A 21368-nucleotide genomic window follows, 5' to 3' on the forward strand; every position below is an offset into this window, starting at 1 on the left:
TGATCAGATGGCTGAGATATATGTTCGAGAGGTAGTCAGATTACATGGTATGCCGAAGTCTAACGTATCAGATCGTGATCCACGATTCACTTCACACTTTTGGCACAGTTTGCAGCAGGCTTTAGGTACGACATTGCACCTGAGTACTGCTTATCATCCACAGACAGATGGACAGTCAGAGCGGACTATCCAGACTTTAGAGGACATGTTGAGTGCTGTAGTGCTAGACTTTGGCACTAGTTGGCAAGATTCACTACCGTTGTGTGAATTTTCGTACAACAACAGCTATCAAACGAGTATAGAGATGGCACCCTTTGAAGCATTATATGGCAAAAAGTGCAGATCTCCTCTATATTGGAATGATATATCTGGGGTACCAGAACTTGGACCTGATATGATCCGTGAGATGACATAGAAAGTAAAGATGATTCAGAAGAGGATGAAGACGGCACAGGATAGGCAAGCCAAATATGCCAATATCAGACGTAGATCGCTTGTATTTGAAAAAGGGGACAGAGTATTCTTGAAGATTTCTCCCTTCAGAGGCATTGTCAGATTTGGCAAGCGTGGGAAATTGTCGCCTAGATAGATCGGTCCATACGAGATTCTTGAGAAGATTGGCGATCGAGCATATCGACTGGCTCTTCCTCCTTCTCTACCCGGGATACATGACGTTTTTCATGTATCGATGCTGCGTAGATACATGCCAGATTATTCTCATGTCATTCGGCTGACGAAGCTGAGCTGGATCAAACGTTGAGTTATATTGAACAACCGATACAGATTCTGGATCGGAAAGAAAAGCAGCTCAGAACGAAGACTATTCCGCTAGTGAAGGTTGAGTGGAGTCGTCATGGCACCGAGGAAGCGACTTGGGAGACAGAAGCAGATATGAGACAGAAATATCCCGAGTTATTCTCATGATGTGAGTATTTATTCAGCTTTTGGATTTTAATGCTGCTATTACTCGCTTTGATAAATTGATTTCAAGTTCGAGGACGAACTAATATCTAAGAGGGGAGAAATGTAATGCCCTAGATGGTCATATTTAAAATGCAAAGATGAAATGTTGTTTGAAGGGAGACCGCCCCAGCGCCTAGAGAAGCACCGCACCCGCGGTGCATGGACAGAAAGTTGGCCAATTTTACAGTAGGGACACCGCACCCGCGGTGAAGAAGTACCGCACCCGCGGTGCATGGCCAGTAGGGTAGGAAATTTTATGCGGAGCAAGAACGCACCCGTGGTCCCCAGGACACCGCAACCGCGGTCGTCGAATTTTAAAAATGAAAAGACCTGCCGAAGCTTGGGCGCACCTGCGGTCGGAGAAGTAGCGCACCCGCGGTCTTACGTGTTACTTGAAAATAAGGACACTTGCCCTTGAACATGCAATATAATGTGGTGTCTTTCATTCCTCATGTCTGAACAACAAAGAATCGAGAGGAATTTTCCTTTTAAGTTCAAGGTCCTTTTAATCCTATAATTGAGCTTGTGCAAGATATATTCATCCAAACTTTGATCCAAGCATAGAATCTTGCTCCTCTCTTTAAGGGCTACAAAAGGATGTAAGTTTGGTTAAGTTTTAACATGTTTCGAAGTATACATGTTGGAGAAATGCTGATATGCTTGTGATTATATGTTCTTTGGATTATAGATGTTACAGACATCATAGAAACGTAAACGAATTTAGAAAATGATGGCACATGATATTGTTACGATTTTCAGTACCGATATGTGTATGAGATTGTGCAGTGATAAACATAAAAATTGTACATTAATTAAATGTTTTATAATATAAATATATAGTTTTTGTTTTATTAAATGTTTAAATATTATATGTTTTATAATAAATTGTATAAAATATAAGTTGTTGTGTAATTACAAGTTTTTACTATTTTTTACAGGTTCGATAAAACAAAATTAAAATTGGCGTTGCAAATGGGATTAAGATGATTCATGGACCTGTAGAAAGTTGATGTTAATATCTACAATATTGGTGTCAAGCATGAGATAAAAATCCTCTCACAATTGGGATCAAATTAAGCAACAAATAAAGTTACCAAAGGAGTGGCAGTTTTATCATGCTCTAGTATTTTGACCATATCTCTCAAATTACTTGGTCAAATGATTTGATAAAAATACCACAACTAGACAACTCAATTATCCACATGTTTCTTTTTATGTGAAGAAGCAAATTCAAAGAAGAAGATTTTCAAAAGTGATGTGTAATATAATATAATATCTTGGAACACCAATGAAGACTTTTGTGTAAAAAAATAATATTTTATTTGTGGTTGTCTCCCTAAATTTGGCTATAAATAGGGGTGCATTGTAATGTATTAAGATATCCCTCATTCTATGACCAAACCTTTGAGTTCATAATATTTCTCTCTATATTTTTCCTTTATTTCTTCATTTAAATATAATTAGCATGTTAATTTCATATTCAAAGTTTTACACTTTGAATAATGAATAGCTAACTTCCTAAAGTTGAAATGAAAAGGTGAAACTCTTGGCATGATAATAAGTTTACTAAAAGGTAAGAATCTATGTTTTATATTATTTAATCATTATTTATTTCTTTAAGCATTTTTATACCCTACTTATAAGTGGGAGTTTTGATTTATTGTTGCTATATGTTACACTAAATTCTTGGAACCATTTAAATGTTAGTTTGGTGTTACCAACCATTTAAAGTGGATGCCTTGATTTATTATATATGAATATATTATAATATTAAATTCTTGGAACCATTTAAATGTTTGTTTGGTTTTACCAACCATTTAAAGTGGGAACCTTGATTTACTATATATAAATATATCATAATATTAATTTCTTGGTACCATTTAAATGTTAGTTTGGTTTTACCAACCATTTAAAGTGGGAACCTTGATTCAGTGTTTACAAATTTATATAGCACAATAAATACTTGACCACATTTATAAGTTTTGGTATATATTATATACTTATAAGATAATAATATATAACATAATATAAATATGATTATTTAATATATTGGAACCATTTTATTAAGTGGATTTCAATAATGTTCGTTAATGTTAACTTTATTAAAATACCAAGAATGGATCCTTTAATCTCAACTACTTAAACTAAAATTTGAACAATTAAAATTTACCCATTAAAGATTCAAACAATTAAAATTAAAAAGAAACAAAAACAAAAACAAAACAAAAAGACATTGTAGTGGACTTGTAATTACCTTAGCTTCCCTGTGGATACGATATTCGGACTCACCGAATTATACTACTTGTGGACAACCTGCTCTTGGGAGTGCAACAATCAAAGTCGCAACATGCAGATTCTGAAACTATGATGGAGATGTGTTGAGGATTAAGTGGATTATTATTGAGTAATGATAATTGAGTTGATTTGTATCAAGAACTACACTGTTATGCCGTCGAGATTATATTGTGATTGAATAATGAGTTGTATCAGACTTACTTTGAATTGTATCTTGATAGAGTACATCTATACATTTCCATTTCAGATTGAAGTGACAGACTTTATATTCGACTTCGAGATCTCGATTGATTCCAACGACAAGAAGGTATAATGCATGTTTTGTTTGGGGAAGACACAACTCAAATAAGATTCAATTTGAATTTCCCAACAAAATCACATACTAGATTAGTTGCTTGTCTTTTGATATGACTATGATTTGTTTATAGATTATATTCAAATATTTTGATATGATTATGCATTTATAGATTTATATTCATGCATTTGAGATAGGAGAGTCATTGGCGGCAGATTTGCCAAACTTCTAGACGTTCGGTGTATCGACGCGTAGGAGCAGACATCCTCCGATTGTAGACATTCGATACAGACATGACCGAAGTCTAGGAATAAGACGTACAGTTACCCCGATTGGGAGGGTAGGTGACAGACAGTGACGTCTTATTCACACCGGGATCCCTAGAGTAGAGTCGAGTCGAGTCAAGACATGATTTGATTTGAATTGCATGTTAATATAGATTGGTTTCATAGACTATGGAGACCATTATTATTGCTTTGATTCATGATTTATGATTATGTATCAGCATGTATACATGTTTTATACTGGGATTTGTTCTCACCGGAGTTTCCGGCTGTTGTTATGTCTATATGTCTGCATAACAACAGGTGGGGTAGGATCAGGGTCGCGACAGAGATGAGAGATGGACATAGCGTGGTGATCACGGACGTAGCAGATGAATTAGTAGTTGTACTTTTGATATGTACTGTATTTAATTACTGGTTTGTAGAATATGAATAAAACGAGGCATGTATATTATGTTTGTTGTAATGAAATGAATATAGAATTAGCTTGCGCTTGAGTTATAAACATTTGATTTAATGTTAAAAGCAAAATTTTGACCCGTATTTTTGAACAATGATCCGATTAATCACGAAAAGAATTGAGTTAGAGCCCGGGTCCCCACATGTGGATTGATATTGTGATATGTGACATTGCCATTCCAGATTTCTACTGACAAGAATCGACTTCAAAACTTCGATCTCAATAAAGACTGTACGACAAGAAGGTATAATTCAATGTTTGTTTGGGGAAGACACGACTCAAATGAGATTCAATTTGAGTTTCCCAACAAAATCACATACTTGTTCTATTTGTACTTTATATTGATTTATATATATGTACTGAGATAGGAGAGTCATTGGTAGATACGCCAATTTTCTAAACGTTCGGTGATATCGATGCTTCGGATCAGATTCACTCCGATTGTAGATTTCGATACAGACCAGACCGAAGTTTAGGAATAAGATGTAACGCCACCACGATTGGGAGAGTAGGTGGGTGACCTGTTACATCTTATTCACACCGGGATCCCTAGACTTAGATACGAGTCGAGTTAAAGAGTAAGAGTCAGATTGTTTTATCTGTAATCACTAATGTGTCATAATTACTGATTATGTGTTATGATTTGTATTGAACTGCATGACATGCATGTACACATGTTTTATACTGGGATTTATTCTCACCGGAGTTTCCGGCTGTTGTTGTGTCTGTATGTGTGCATAACAACAGGTAGGGCAGGATCTGGGTCGCAGCAGAGATGAGAGATGGATATAGCGTGGTGATCACGGGATTTGAATTAATGTTAAAAGCAAAAATTTGACCCACATTTTCTAGCAAAGATCCAACTAATCCCAAAAAGAATCAAGTTAGAGCCCGGGTCCCCACAATGCGGGATTGCACAACTCGAGTTATATTCGACTTGAGTTTCCCAAAATCACATACTGAACTGTCATTGCCTCGATATGTTGCAATGTTTGAGATTGTTATGCTTATTTTATTGAATTATACTTAAGCAGATATTATGATTAGAGTCTTTGAATGATGTGTCTGATAGGTTGGCAGAATATGCCAAGTCTTTGGCAGCCCTGCCAAGACACCGGACGTTTGGTCATATTGATATGGCATAAGAGTAGAGCAACTCCTATTGCAGATATTCGATATAGAGACAGGACCAAAGTCCGTAATAAGAACGTACCGCCACCACGATCGGGAGAGTAGGTGAGAGATTGTTGCGTTCTTATTCAGATCGGGATCTCTAGATTAGAAAAGAGTCGAGTCAGAGTTTATGAGTCAGAGATTGTGAATCAGAGTTGATTTACAGTTTCCTATCGTTTTATGTTTTCAGATTGAATACATGTTATTGATATCTATTTCATGCCTTTGTATTTGTTTATATGATTGCATGTATACATGATTTATACTGGGAATGTATTTTTCACCGGAGTCATCCGGCTGTTATCTTGTTTATATGTGTGCATGACAACAGGTGGGACAGGTTCAGGGTCAAGAGGAAGATGAGAGACTACAGTTTAGCGTGGAGATCCGGACTCAGAAGTATAATAGGATTCAGCACTTGATATATTGTGATTGAACCCTAGTTTGATGAAAAGACATGTAGTACAAGACTTGTACTTATATATTTACATGTGTATCAGACTAATTTCATTATGTTTCCGCTGTTGTATATAAAAAAAAAATATAGACCTTGTGCATTTAATTGATTTAATTATTCCCAAAAATGATTAAGAAATGAATTAGCGTCCGGATCCCCACAACAGGTGGTATTAGAGTCTTAGGTTCCTTAGCCTGAGATAGAAAAGGGTGAGCGGGGTAGATTGAGTCCTTTTTCCTTGCTTACTTATTGATACTAGCATGAGAATATTGTATTGTTATTATACTTATGTTCTATGCTAGCATGAAAGCATGTTTTATTGCTTTGAAAGTACATGTTTACTTGATTTATTTAGTAATTGCAATGTGTACTTGTAAAGAATGAATCAGAACCGATTCTGGATCAGCAATAAGATGATCAGAGGAGGACTTAAACATGTTTGTTGTATTTGGTTACGAATTCTTTTGGTAATCAGATATACCTTCTCGAAGAATTTGAGAACCGGATAGTACTTCGAGTTATCAGATGGATGTGTCAGAAACTCCGATGGAAGCAATGTTGAAGAGATTTCAGTCATTCTAACCGCCGATTTTGAAGGGCAATGAAACATCAGATGATTGTGAGAGTTGGCTAGATGAGATAGTAATTCTGTTTGATTCTCTTGATTATCCGGATGAATGTAGAATTAAACTGATTGGGCGCCAGTTACACGAGGTCGCAAAGAGTTGGTGGATCGCAACCAAGGAAGCCTTAGAACAGCATGGTACAGTGATTACGTGGAAAATCTTCAAAGCTAAGTTTTATAAAAGATTTTTCCCAGAATCGTACCGACATGACCAAAGTACAGAGTTTACCAATTTGAAACAGGGCCAACTGAATATTAAAGAATATGTAGCAAAATTCTTTATTTTACTACGTTTTGCGCCTCATATGGTTGGGAATGATGAAGCTCTAACTGATCAGTTCATCAAGGGATTGAATACTGAGATATCTGCATTGGTAAATGTGGAGCGACCTCATAGTTTTGTTGATGCTTTGAACAGTGCAAAAGAAGCTGAGGCAAGTTTGATCCAACAACGAGGAAAGTCGTATGCTGTTCAACCATAGAAACAGCAATTCCCTCTCAAATTTGATAGTGGCAGTACTAGTGGTGGAAAGAAAGATCCTTTGAAAACTCGAAAGAAACAGTTTAAGAAGTTAGGGAGCGGTTCTTCTAGCTCCAGTGGTTCTAGCCAGACTTATACCGGAGTTTATTGCAGAACTTGTGGTGGAAGACATCCCACAGAGCAATGTCAAGGTGTGACAGGTAGTTGCCGTATATGCCGACAGCAAGGACATTTTGCTAGAGTTTATCCACAGAGAGGTTCCCGAAGATCTCAGAGAGCAGAGTCATCTGGAGCAGTGGCTCAGACAGATAGACGAGTATCTACTGTTCACTCCTTCTAGACATCACCGACGACTCTTCAGTCACAACCAGGGCTAGGAGGAAGCCAGACGGGTGGCTAGTCTCCTCGACAGTAGGCTAGAGCGCAATTGATGATATTGTTGCAAGTAATGACTTTCGGTATGGTTATTTTGCATATGTATTGATAGATACGAATGCATTCTGTATGAATATTTTCGAATGAATTGCATGGATAAATGCTTTGTTTATTGAGTTATTATCTGTTGTAGTATTGCTCTTTTTTTCGTTGGGGAGAGGTTTTGTATCAGTGACATCTGTTAGACATTGTATGCTACAGAAGGACAAAGATGAGATTGAGTTAGATTGCATTGTACTTGAGCTGTCTGATTTTGACTGCACTATTGATATTGATATGCTGACCAAGTACAGAGCTACCGGTGATTATTTCCAGCAGATTGTGAGATTCAGACCAGATATGGCTGATGAACGGAAATTTTACGGTAGGGATTCTAAATCTAGAATTCATTTGATATCGGTGATGTTAATGACTTGATTATCACAGAAAGGAACGGAGGGATTCCTTATGTATTTAGTTGACATACTGAAATGAAGCCTATCATGGGCTGATTTTCCAGTGGTATATGAAATTGCTGATGTGTGCTTAGAGGAGATGTCAGAATTAATTCCAGTCAGAAAGATAGATTCCAGCATTGAATGATGCCATATACTGTTCTTATTTCTAGAACTCTGTACAGAATGACACTGATTGAATTGAAAGACATGAAAGACCAGTTAGAAGATTTCTAGCCGAGAGTTACATATGATTGAATGTTTCTATTGGGGATGCCCCAGCTATGGTTGTGGGTTGATGAACCATGTGTTTAGAAGTATTCTGATGATTTTATGCTCGTTTTATCTATGAATATTTCATCTATGAGATCCTGAGATCTTTAAAGCATATGACTGATCAGATCGAACATTTGAAAATTATATTGAATATTCTGAGAATTGAAATGTTGTATACAGAAACTGTTGAGATGTGAATCTTGGCCGAGACAGATTGTATTCGAAACATGTTAGATCCGAAGATAGTATATCGGTTAATCTTAGCACAGTTGAAGTCGTGATCAGTTGGATAAGACCGATAACATTGTCAACAATTACAGTTTTATGAGTTTAGCAGATCAGTATCGATGAGTGATGTTTCGAATCTGATTGAATATTGTTGTTATTGTTAATTCGTGTTTGAAACAAATAGTAGACAGTGAAGAATTTATATTGTGTTGGGTGAATCAGAACTGATTTTTAAAATTAAAACGATTCACAAAATTGATCAGAATGTTCAGAACTCGATTTCAATGATCAGAGCAGGGTACCAATCAGAATATCAGGTTTGTAACAGTGTGTTATATGGGAGTAACCGTGTTATTGTGTTAAATATTTCCGATTTGAAACGACAGATAGTGTTAGAAGTGTACAGTATTCGATTCCATAATTGTCCTGATGACAGAAAAATGTATAGTGATTTGAAAAGACAATTTTTGAGAAAAACAGATGAAATCAGATATTAATGAATTTGTATCTAAATGTCTGAAGTGCCAGCAGGTAAAGACAGAAAGATAGAAACCCAAGGAATTATTATAGAGCTTGTTGATTCCTGATTGGAAAGGTGATCACAATTCCCCGGATGTCGTGATGAAGCTACCGAAATCTTCCCAAGTTAGTGATGTGATTGGGTCGTGATGGACAGATTGACCGAATCCGCATGTTTTATGTGTACAAGATGATGTATAGATATGACCAGATGGTAGAGATTTATGTCAGACAGTAGACAGATTGTATAGAGTGCCGAAGTCGATTGTTTCAGACCGTGATCTTTGGTTACTTCGCACTTTGGGGCAGAGTTGCAGCAGGCTCTAGGTATGAGGTTGTACCTCAGTATCGCATATCATCCACAGACTGACGGACAGTCAGAGCGGACTATCCCGACACTGGAGGAAATGCTTAGAGCGATAGTAATTGATTTTAGCACTAGTTGGCAGGATTCATTGCCATATTGTGAGTTTTCGTACCACAACAACTATCAAACGAGTATAGAAATGATACCGTTTGAAGCCTTGTGCAGTAAGATGTGCAGATTCCCTCTGTATTGAGATGTTATCTCTGAGATTTCTGAGATTATATCTGATATGATCAGAGGTATAACAGAAAAAGTAAAGCTGATTCAGAAGAGAATGAAGACAGCACAGGACAGACAGGCCAAATATGCCAACGTCAGACGACGACTAGTGGTGTTTGAGGCAGGAAACTAAATATTCTTCAAGATTTCCATTTTCAGAAGTGTGGTCAGATTTGACAAGAAAAGGAAGTTGTCTCCAACTTATATATCGATCCCTATAAGATTCTCGAGAAGTCAGACAAGACAGTACTAGACAAGACACCGAATTATTATGAGAAGATAAAAGATTGTACCTATTGACCTGCATTATCGCCTTCTCTATCTATATACACGTTGTGTTTCATGTATCTTTATTGCGAGAGTATATCTCCACTGCCTCATATATTATTCAGCCAGACGAGGCCGAGTTAGATGAAATACTGAGTTAACTCGAGAAACCGATCTCCATCCCCGATTGTAAAGAAAGGCTGTTCAAAACGAAGACTAGTTCGTTTTTGAAGGTTCAGTGAAGTTATTATGGTATCGAAAAAAAAATTATCTGAGAAACACGATCCAATATAAGACAAAGATTTCAGAATTGTTTTATTGTGGTGAGTTTTATGATTAACTTTCGTTATACATTTCTTCCTGGTATGATATGATTACCTATGATATGACCTGATTGCCTGTGATTTCGAAGACGAAATCGGATCTGGGGGGGGGGGGTGGGGGAGAAATGTAAGGCCCGAGATTATGATTACCGTAATCTGAAATGAGTTGTTGATAATTGAGATGTGATTATAGACGAAAAGGATTAAACTGAAAAAGACGTAAGAGCACCTCGTGCTTATGCGCGAGATGGGCAGAGCACCTTGTGCATATGCGCGAAGAGTGGGCGCGCATATGCGCGAGATGGGCAGAGCACCTTGTGCATATGCGCGAAGAGTGGGCGCGCATATGCGCGAGCTGTGTGGTAAAAATTGTGCGTGACCAGAAGGTCTCGCGCATATGCGCGGCTTGTGTGCGCGCATATGCGCGAGCAGTCCAGTAGCTAATTTTCTGGATAGAACTTCCAGCGCATATGCGCGGGGCTTGGGCTCGCATATGCGCGCGGCATGCAGAACGAAATAACAGCACTTGTCATGCCATGCTTATTTGATATATATACATATGCAAATCCTTTGTTCATCGGCAAAAAGGGGAGAGAAAGAACTGAACAAAATTCTTTAAAGCTTCAATTTTTTTCAAGGCTTAGAAATTCGATTTGATACGACCCGACTATCAGAATTTGAATCTGAGTACAGTACCGTGTTCCTAGCGACGAGAGCTACAACTGGACGTAAGTTTTATTAAATTTAATATGTCTTGGAATTATGATACTGTCAGAATCAAATATGATTCGTACATGTGAAATGGGATCGGTTACGGTGACCGGTAGCGCAACGGAAGTTTAAAAATCAAATTTTTCATCAAAATTTTCGGCCACCTCTTTGTTTGTGTAGCAAATGCAATAAAACACCAATATCATACATAGGGTGTTGAGAAAATCGTTACCTATCAACCTCTTGAGGTTGATGATGGCACCAACCAAGTTGTAAACAACTTGGCTCTTCAAGGATGACAAATCTACAAGCTCTCCTTCCTTCAAAATTAGGCCCACCACTTGCTAGATAAATCCCCTCCTAATTTGCACTAGAAAATTAAGAGGATTTTTCAAGGAGAAGAATATTTCTTCCTCAACACTTGAAGAAGAAATTGAGAGAAAAACTTGGAGAGAAAATCCCCCAAGATTTCGGCCAACGTAGGTCTTGAATGAGGGAGGATGAGTTGCCTTGGTTGTGAAAAAAGTTGATCCAAAAAGTTGCATGCCATGCAATATTTTAATTAAAAGTATTTTCCAACTCTTCACCTCCCAAGCATGCAATGTGATTTGGGCTTGTAACTATTACAAGGCCCATGGACTATTTAAATTTTCTCAAACATATTTGAGCCCAATTAGACTTTACTTGATTTTACTCAAGCCCACTAGTTAAATAATTATTTCCAATTGGGCTCTAAAAGGCCAATGTTATTTAATTAATTCAACACTTGAATTAATTTAATTATTTGGACCCTACTAGGCCCACTAGTGTTTAATTAATTCAACACTTGAATTAATTTAATTTAGTCCATAATAATGTTTATGAAAATCACAATTTTCAAATACATTATTTACTTGGCCTATTTTTAATTTAGGAACACATTCATAAATTAAAAATTACATTTATCTCATAGAAGTCATACTTCTATTTTTCTCAACGCTTATAAACTCATTTACACATTGAATTATTTTTACTTCTCCACGGGATCAAAAAAGCTAGTACTTGTGTGACCCTCAATGGTTCATTGATACAACTAGCCGTGGGTTCACATCTCCATGTGATTCGGACTAAACATGTCCTTATATGAGCATACCCCAATTGCTCCATTCTTATTTATCAACTCCTTGATAATAAGAACGTTAGAACCCAAGTCTGATAATACCCAACCAATCATGTTAAACGCCTAGCAGCATCGCTTACATGATTCCCTAGGTATCAAATGATAGTCTCTGCAAGAATCATTCAATTATGGTTAGCGTACAGTACGGTCCCTTCAACTCATATATCCCGACCGATTCGACAACCATTGGTTTATCGAGAGTTGTCAATGAATCGATACTATGTGTCATGTCGTAGTTGCATCGATGGTGTAATCTAAGAAACCCCTTTCTTAATTACCACCATACTCTGATCAGAGATTTAGAACTACATATACATGAGAACACATAGGATATCCATACCTGAAGGTAAGCGGTGAATCCCCGACTACAATGCATCGACTCATATATGTTTCGACAAAAATCCCAATCTTGCCACCTGATGACCCCTAAAGAGTCGGTAAACAAGTCAAAGTGTAATTCTAGCACATAGAGTCTCAATGTTGTCCCGGGTCATAAGGACTAATAGTGTACAACCATAAACTAGGACGTTTCCACTCGATAAGTGAGAACCACTTGGAAAGTCCTTTATGGAGGGTTGTTCAGTGCACTCTACAAGGAGTACCTATCTGCATGCTCGGACATCACAATGTCCCCTACCAATGAAACATGGTACTCACATCGCAGATACTAGTCTCAAACTCGAGCGGCCTATATCCTTCTTAGTGGCGGCTGAATCGACTAGGAACTGTTTAGAATATACAGTATTCCAAATATGAGTTTCATGATACTCATCATATGAGCATCTCATATTCTTTCTACTATTTGTATATTCAGGAGCTTTATCTATACAACTAGCATGGGTATATAGATAAAGATTTGCCAAAATAATAAATTCAAATATTATTAAAATAAAGACTGTTTATACATAGAGTTTAATCATGAACCCTCGGCCAACACTTGGCTCGACGGGCACCTACTCTAACAATCTCCCACTTGCACCAAAGCCAATTACCCATATGCTTCAAACCCATCGATTCGCGATGCTTCTCGAACAATGGTCCAGGTAAAGGCTTAGTTAGTGGATTCAGCAATATTATCTGCGGAGCCGACTTTGTCAATCGTGACATCTCCTCTCTCCACGATCTCTCTGAGGATGTGGTACTTTCTCAATACGTGTTTGGACTTCTGATGAGACCTCGGCTCCTTTGCTTGAGCAATGGCTCCCGTGTTGTCACAAAACACCAGGACAGGAGCAACTCCATTAGGAATGCCGCCCAACTCTTGGACGATATTCCTTATCCAAACAGCCTCCTTTGCTGCAGCTGATGCAGCAATATATTCTGCCTCAGTGGTGGAATCCGCTGTACTGTCTTGCTTGGAACTCTTCCAAGAGACAGCAGCACCATTGAGCATGAATATGAATCCAGAGGTTGACTACGAGTCATCGATATCGCTTTGGAAGCTAGAGTCGGTATAGCCTTCCAATTTCAGTTCTCCACCCCCATAGACCAAGAACAATTTATTGGTCCTTCTCAAATACTTGAGGATGTCTTTCACAGCTTTCCAGTGTGGAAGACTAGGGTTGGATTGATATCTACTCACTACACTTAGTGCAAAAGCCACGTCAGGACGTGTAGATATCATCCCATACATGATGCTACCAATCGCAGATGCATAAGCAATGCTGGTCATCGCCGCTATCTCTGCATCAATCTTGGGAGACATAGACTTGGATAGGGACACGCCATGACACATTGGTAGATGTCCTCTCTTGGACTCATCCATCGAGAACCGCTTCACGATGGTATCAATGTATGTGGACTGGGTGAGACCAAGCAATCTTTTTGATCTATCTCTATAGATCTGTATTCCCAACACAAAAGATGCTTCACCCAAGTCCTGCATCGAGAACTTACTCGCTAACCATATCTTTGTTGATTGCAACATTCCTACATCATTCCCAATGAGTAGAATGTCATCAACATACAACACCAGGAATGTCACAGCACTTCCACTGACCTTCTTATACACACAGGGTTCCTCAGGATTCTTAGCAAAACCAAACTCTTTGATTGTACTATCGAATCTGAGGTTCCAACTCCTAGATGCCTGCTTTAAGCCATAAATAGATCTTTGAAGTTTGCATACCATATGCTCACTTCCAAGATGTAAACCCTTCAGGTTGAGACATGTAAATCTCTTCCTTAATATCCCCATTAAGAAAGGCTGTCTTAACATCCATCTGCCATATCTCATAGTCATACCATGCAGCTATGGCTAGCAAAATCCTTATGGACTTGAACATTGCAACTGGAGAAAAGGTTTCCTCAAAGTCAACTCCTTGTCTTTGAGTATATCCTTTTGCCACCAATCGCGCCTTGAAGGTCAATACCTTCCCATCCGCCCCAAGTTTCCTCTTGTAAATCCATTTACACCCTATGGGAACAATTCCCTCAGGTGGATCCACGAGATTCCACACTTGGTTCGAATGCATGGAATTCATCTCAGATTCCATCGCTTCAAGCCACTTGGATGAATCAGCATCAGGTAACGCTTCCTTGAAGGTCCTTGGATCACATCCATGGTTAGGCTCATCATGGCCCTCTTCAAGAAGCAGATCATACCTCATAGGTGGTCTCGAGACTCTCTCGGATCTTCTAGGAGCTTGTATCTCCTCTCTTGGCTCTTCGGGTGTGGGTTCTACAATTGTGGGTGTCTCTCGAACCTCTTCGAGTTCTATCATCTTGCCTTTTCTATCTAATAGAAATTCCTTTTCTAAAAAGGTTGCATTCCTAGAAACAAACACCTTTGTTTCTTGGGGATGATAGAAGTAGTATCCAACCGAATTCTTTGGATATCCCACAAAGTAACATAAAATGGATCGACTATCCAATTTATCTCCCACTACCTGCTTCACATAAGCAGGGCACCCCCATATTCTAAGATAAGAATATTTGGGTGGCTTACCCATCCATATCTCATATGGTGTCTTATAAACTGCCTTTGTATGGACATTGTTCAACAACATTGCCGCTGTCTCAAGCGCATATCCCCAAAAGGATGGCGGCAACTCTGTGAACCCCATCATAGTCCGAACCATGTCCATCAAAGTCCGGTTACGATGCTCCGAAACACCATTCAACTGTGGTGTAGCGGACGGATTCCACTGCGAGAGAATCCCATTCTCCCTAAGATACTCTTGGAACTCGGCACTCAAGTACTCACCACCTCGATCCGATCGAAGTGTCTTGATGCTTCGTCCCATTTGCTTCTCTACTTCACTTCTGAATTCTTTGAACCTTTCAAAGGCTTCAGACTTGTATTTCATCAAATACACATACCCATACCTCGAAAAGTCATCGGTAAAGGTGATGAAGTAGGCATGTCCATGCTTAGTGGTGATGCTAAGCGGACCGCACACATCGGTATGGATCAAATCCAATAACCCTTTGGCTCGCTCCACATGGCCCTTAAAGGGAATTTTGGTCATCTTTCCTTTCAGACAGGATTCACAAGTCGTGAGAGCATTAATATCAGACATATCAAACATGCCAACTCCCACTAGCTTGTTCATCCTTCTTAGGGAAATATGTCCTAATCGAGCATGCCATAATTGTGCCATATTAAGAGTATCTTGTTTGCGCTTGTTTGTTGTTGTTATAGCTTGGACATTGTTAAGTGGAATATCTTTCAATTTTAAGGTGTAGAGATCGTTTTCAAGTTCTCCAGTACCAATTAAACATTCATTCTTGTAAATATTGCAAACACCTTTGCTAAATAAACAAGAAAATCCATCTTTGTCTAACATAGAAATGGAAATAATGTTTTTCACCAAGTCTGGTACAAACAAAACATCTCTTAACAACAACTTAAAATCATTGTTCAAAATTAAAGAAATATCTCCAACAGCTTTGGCAGCAACTCTTGCCCCATTGCCCATCCTCAAGAAGGTCTCACCTTCCCTGAGCCTCCTACTTCTTCCCATCACCTGCAAATCATTACAGAGATGTGAGCCACAGCCGGTATCCAATACCCAAGAAGTAGAGTTAATTGAAATATTTACTTCGATATAGAACATACCGTTTCCAGAACTCTTCTGGGCAAGATATTCCCTGCAGTTACGCCTCCAATGTCCAGGCTTCTTGCAGTGATGACAGATGTCAACAGTCTTTTCAGCCTTCACTGGTGTGGCTGCCACTACGGGACCCGGAGTCTGCCTCTTCAAGGGCACGCTCTTCTTGGGACGTTGGAAAGAACGCTTCTTTCCTTTCCCAGGTGGACCGGTCTTCGTACCAGATGAAGAGCCCACAAAAAGAACCGGCTTCTCTTTCTTGATGGTGGACTCAAAGGTCACAAGCATGTTCACCAACTCCTCAAGGGTCGGCTCCATCTTGTTCATATTGAAATTCACCACAAAAGGATCAAACGAGCTAGGCAGTGACAACAGAAACACGTCGGTGGTCAACTCCGAAGGTAAGATCAGATCCATGCTAACGAGCTTGTCCACGAGCCCAATCATCCTCAAGCCATGCTCATGGACCGAGGCCCCATCTCGCATGCGCATAGTGATCAGCTCCTTGACGGTAGCATGCCTAAGAGGCCGAGTCTGCTCACCAAAGAGCTCCTTGAGATGCAAATGAATGTCAGCAGCATTCTTTGCATCCTCAAAACGCCTCTGCAGCTCATCGTTCATAGAAGCCTGCATATAACACCTAGCCTTCAAGTCATGGTCACACCAATCCTTGTAGGTCTGCAATTCCTCAGGAGTGCAGCTAGTAGGAGCCTCAGCAGGGGGCGACTCAGTCAGTGTATATGCAATCTTTTCCGAGTTTAGGACGATTTTCAGATTTCTTAGCCAAGTGAGATAGTTAGGTCCGGTTAACACATGTTTTTCGAGTATGGCAGAAAGCGGATTGCGAATTGAAGACATTGTCAAATTTTTGTACTGAAAAGTAAAACAGATAAATGTTAATGACTATTTTAAAATTTTAATAACATATAAAGTTTGGACTTTAACTTTATAAATTTTTGCTCCCACTGTTTTGACATTTCCACTACCCTCTAGTGAAAACGGGAAACTCTTTTCCTCAGTAGGTACGTAAGGTCCAATTAGCGAATTATGATCCCGAATAATATCTGCCAATCATAATTCCTAAAAGGTAGTTTTCAATTGCATCACAATGCAACCCTCTACGTAAACTTTTGTCTCACGTTTGATTAGGACCCAATAATATGACGTCGTTCATCTTCACGTGTCAAGCCTTACCCATCGATGTTGAACCTTAATGGACGGTCGCCATGAGTTCCCTCAATAATATGAGCCGAAGTCATGGGAGTTCCACGTAGTTCACATCACCATGTCAATGGATGTCACAGCTTTCCGGCACCCAGAGCTCCCCCAATAATATGAGCCGAGCCCCGAGTACGGGTAGCGTTCATCATGCACCCATTGTCGATGGAAGAAAAGGAAATTATAAACAAATTTATAATTCCCCTTTTCGGGCTTGATATTAATTTTGAATCTTATTCAAAATGAGGGTTTTTAATTTTGAAAGGTCTCATCATTAATTTTATTTAAAAGCTCGCCATGTTTGATCGTATGTTTGCCGGATTCATGCAACTTTGTTATTATCATAATAATAACGCACATACTCATTATTTATAACATATCATGCATATATTATAAACAGTAAACAAAACAAAGATGATCAATCGCCCCAATACTAATGGCCCGTGTGAGCTAAACACGGGCCTAGGTCCAATCCTAGGGAAATGCATGGGATACAAATGCAACTATTACATTAGCTTCCAATATTTATGTAAGGCTTGAGATTTATTAGTCTTCATTGATGTGATATTCGGAAGATATGAGTATGCATGACATGTAATGAGAGGCGCTAAATGAAAAGATGAAGTGTTGCTTGAAGAAAGAGACCGCACCCGCGCCCCTTTTGATACCGCACCAGCGGTGCATGGACAGAAAGTTGGCCAATTTTACAGTAGGGTCACCGCACCCGCGGTCTAGAAGGAGTGCACCCGCGGTTAATGTCCAGTAGGGTAGGAAATTTGGTACGAAGCAACACTGCACCCGCGGTCGTTAAATTTTGAAAAATGAAAAGTGGTGCAGTGAGCACAGCGCACCCGCGGTCATGAAGAAGCGCACCCGCGGTGCTTGGTGCGAGAAATCCACCTTTGAATTTTATGTTGACACATGGCCTGAGGTATATATAAGTTGAGCATGACTCACTTCTTCTCCATTCCAGCAGACCAGTAACGATAGAGAGAATTTCTTCAAGCCTTTCCCTCCATCTTTATCATTTGGTTGTGTAAGAATTACTCATCCAAAAGTTAATCCAAGCTTAGATTCTTGTTCCTCACTTCAAAGGCTACAAGAGGATGTAAGTTGGGTTATGTTTCAGCATGATTCAGATTCCATGTGTTGAAAAATTATGATATGATGGTTATTATATATTCTTGACATGTTGGACATAGTATATTTGCAACCGGATCGAATAACGGACACTGTATGCTATTGTTATGAAATTCCATCTTGTATGAGTTGAGATAAAGCAGATTTTGGGAGATTATGATTGTTGTTATTGATGTTATGGCTTGTGGATAATATGTTGATTGCTATTGGATGACCGGTATCGAGAAACTATGCCGTTATACCGTTGAATTGTATCAAGATTTGATATTGAACCGTACTAGTATTAGTTTGAGTTGTGATTTGATATTGTGCATCTCAACATTGTCATTTCAGATTTGGATTGACAGGTTCGATATCCCTACTTCGAGACTTCGAATTATTCCAACGACAAGAAAGGTATAATTCATGTGAATTCGGGAGATACGACTCGAATCAGACTTGGTTGGAGTTTCCCTAAATCACATACTAGATTTGTTATTTATCTTTTATTATTATCATGTCTTGTTTATAGATTTATATTCAAGCATTGAAATAGGGAGAGTCATTAGAACACTTGCTAAACTAGACGTTCTGTGATATCGATGCTTCGGATCAGATTCAATCCGATTGTAGACATTCGATACAGACAGGGCCGAAGTCTAGGAATAAGACGTACAGTTACCCCGATTGGGAGGGTAGGTGACAGACAGTGACGTCTTATTCACACCGGGATCCCTAGAGTAGAGTCGAGTCGAGTCAAGACATGATTTGATTTAAATTGCATGTTTATATAGATTGGTTTCATAGACTATGAAGCCCATTATTATTGCTTTGATTCATGATTTATGATTATGTATCAGCATGTATACATGTTTTATACTGGGATTTGTTCTCACCGGAGTTTCCGGCTGTTGTTATGTCTGTATGTGTGCATAACAACAGGTGGGGCAGGATCAGGGTCGCGACAGAGATGAGAGATGGACATAGCGTGGTGATCACGGACTTAGCAGATGAGCTAGTAGTTGTACTTTTGATATGTACTGTATTTAATTACTGGTTTGTAGAATATGAATAAAAAGAGGCATGTATATTATGTTTGTTATAAGGAAATGAATATAGAATTATATTATGCTTGAGTTGTAAACATTTGATTTAATGTTCAGAGCAAAATTTTGACCCGTATTTTTGAACAAGGATCCGATTAATCCCGAAAAGAATTGAGTTAGAGCCCGGGTCCCCAAAACAGGTGGTATCAGAGCAGTAGGTTCTGTAGACTGAGATAGAATAGAATGAGCGGGGTAGATCGAGTCTTCTTCCTTGATTTTGATGTGCTAGCATGATTTAATGATTTCCCTATTATATGTTGTATTGTATCTGAGTTGATTTACAGCATATACTTGTAAAGACTGAATCAGAACCGATTATGGATCAGAGGTATATGATCAGAGGAGGGCTGAGACAAATTGTGTAGATTGTATCCTAATCTGTTTGATAATCAGATATGTCGCCTAGAAGAATACCACAACCAGCTGCAGGTCAAGTGCCGGAACAAGGTAGTACGTCAGGTACTCAGATGGACGTTACTGCGACTGTGAAGGGCCTAAAACTCCTTTCTTGAAAATTTGCGGAAAATTAAAAATTTTCTTTTTAAAAGAACTTAAATGGCCTCATTCATAAAATCACTGGGGAATCAAGTTCAATGTTTAAAATAATAGCAGCGGAAGAAAATAAAGTTTGCCAAAAATCACAATTTAAAAATATCCAACGACTGATAAAAATTGTTTGCGGAATAATATAACAACTGCTGCACTGAGGTCCTCGGGTGCCACTACTGCCGACCCAAGCTGGCTCACTGGTCCCCGCCCTCGGCCCTGACCTCATCAGTACCTACAACAATCAAGTCTAGTGAGCCTAAAGACTCAGCATGCATAAATCGCATCTAACGAGCAAAAATCTGAATTAAAATATGCATGAGTTAACATATCCTGTCCTGAGGCATACTGAAAATAATCTGTACTAAGCAATTATAATACGTGCATAATTGAACTGGAAATCACTGTAAAAATATTTGCTCCTTGGAGCCTGTACTGAAATATCTGGTAAAATTTTCTGTTGAGATTATGTTTTACGCCTGTGGCCACTGCACTAAGCTGAACTGATCGGTAACTGGCTACCGGGGAGGCTGAAACTGATCTGAGCTGGCCGGTCACTGGCGACCGGGTGGTACCATACTGAACTGATCGGTCACTGGCGACCGTATAAAATAACACTCCCACATAGTGAATGAACCACAAGCCATATCGCATAAATCTCAAAAATAATCATTTTCTATTTAATGCACGTAAAATAATTAACTGGCGTAATGAAAATTCCTGTAATTTTACCAACTGGATTGGATTGGATCGTTCCCAGGCTCGCTGCAACCTAACTGTGCCATGAAAATTATGCAATAGCTTAAACTTGACCAACGATGCAATTTATGTTCAAAAGATGCGACTATGACGCCTAATGACTTCGCATTTAATCATGACTCCGAGCCAACCTGAACCGACACCGAACCGAAGTATAGTCATGATTAAAATACGCTGAAAAATCATAAAATAATGCTCCTAAAATGATAGGGTCGAAATCTAGGTGGAATGGAGGCCAAAACACGAAACGCTCTTTCGAGAGTCAATTTGGCACATTGCACCTTAAATTCTCGTACGACCTCAAAAATGATCCGAATGACAAACGGTCAAAAACATGACCTTCCCAACTCAATGAGGCACTGTCCAGTCCAAGGCCATGGGCTAAAAGCCAACCAAGAACTCGAACGACGCTTCTGAACAGCAGCATACTTGCTGTCAAAAACAATACAGCAGCTGCGCACTACAAGACTTGCATTGGTTTCGAGACTATCGGCCATTAGGGGCGTGAACCACCGACCAGAGACTCTTACCAACATCCCAAGGAATGATTTGAACCATGGCTAAGGGCCCTAGGCCAGCCACAATCCGCATCACACC

At 39.0% G+C, this 21368-nt stretch overlaps 1 protein-coding gene across 1 annotated transcript; it reads right to left on the reverse strand.

The window, feature by feature from the left end:
- Nucleotides 1-15750: 15750 nt before the first annotated feature.
- On the reverse strand, nt 15751-16379 carry LOC142541609 (uncharacterized). The gene is made up of 2 exons (XM_075648099.1): nt 16032-16379; nt 15751-15939 (listed from the first exon to the last, which is right to left on the reverse strand). Exons 1-2 carry the CDS (start codon nt 16348-16350, stop codon nt 15923-15925), a joined length of 336 nt encoding a protein of 111 aa, XP_075504214.1. The 5' UTR covers nt 16351-16379; the 3' UTR covers nt 15751-15922.
- Nucleotides 16380-21368: the final 4989 nt, after the last annotated feature.

This window comes from Primulina tabacum, chromosome 4, assembly GCF_025594145.1.
Source record: "Primulina tabacum isolate GXHZ01 chromosome 4, ASM2559414v2, whole genome shotgun sequence".
Lineage (NCBI taxonomy): Eukaryota > Viridiplantae > Streptophyta > Magnoliopsida > Lamiales > Gesneriaceae > Primulina > Primulina tabacum.

Bases quoted from the DNA above. Each gene is read 5' to 3' on its own strand.
- LOC142541609 (XM_075648099.1), bottom strand. From the start codon at position 16,350: ATGAACAAGATGGAGCCGACCCTTGAGGAGTTGGTGAACATGCTTGTG.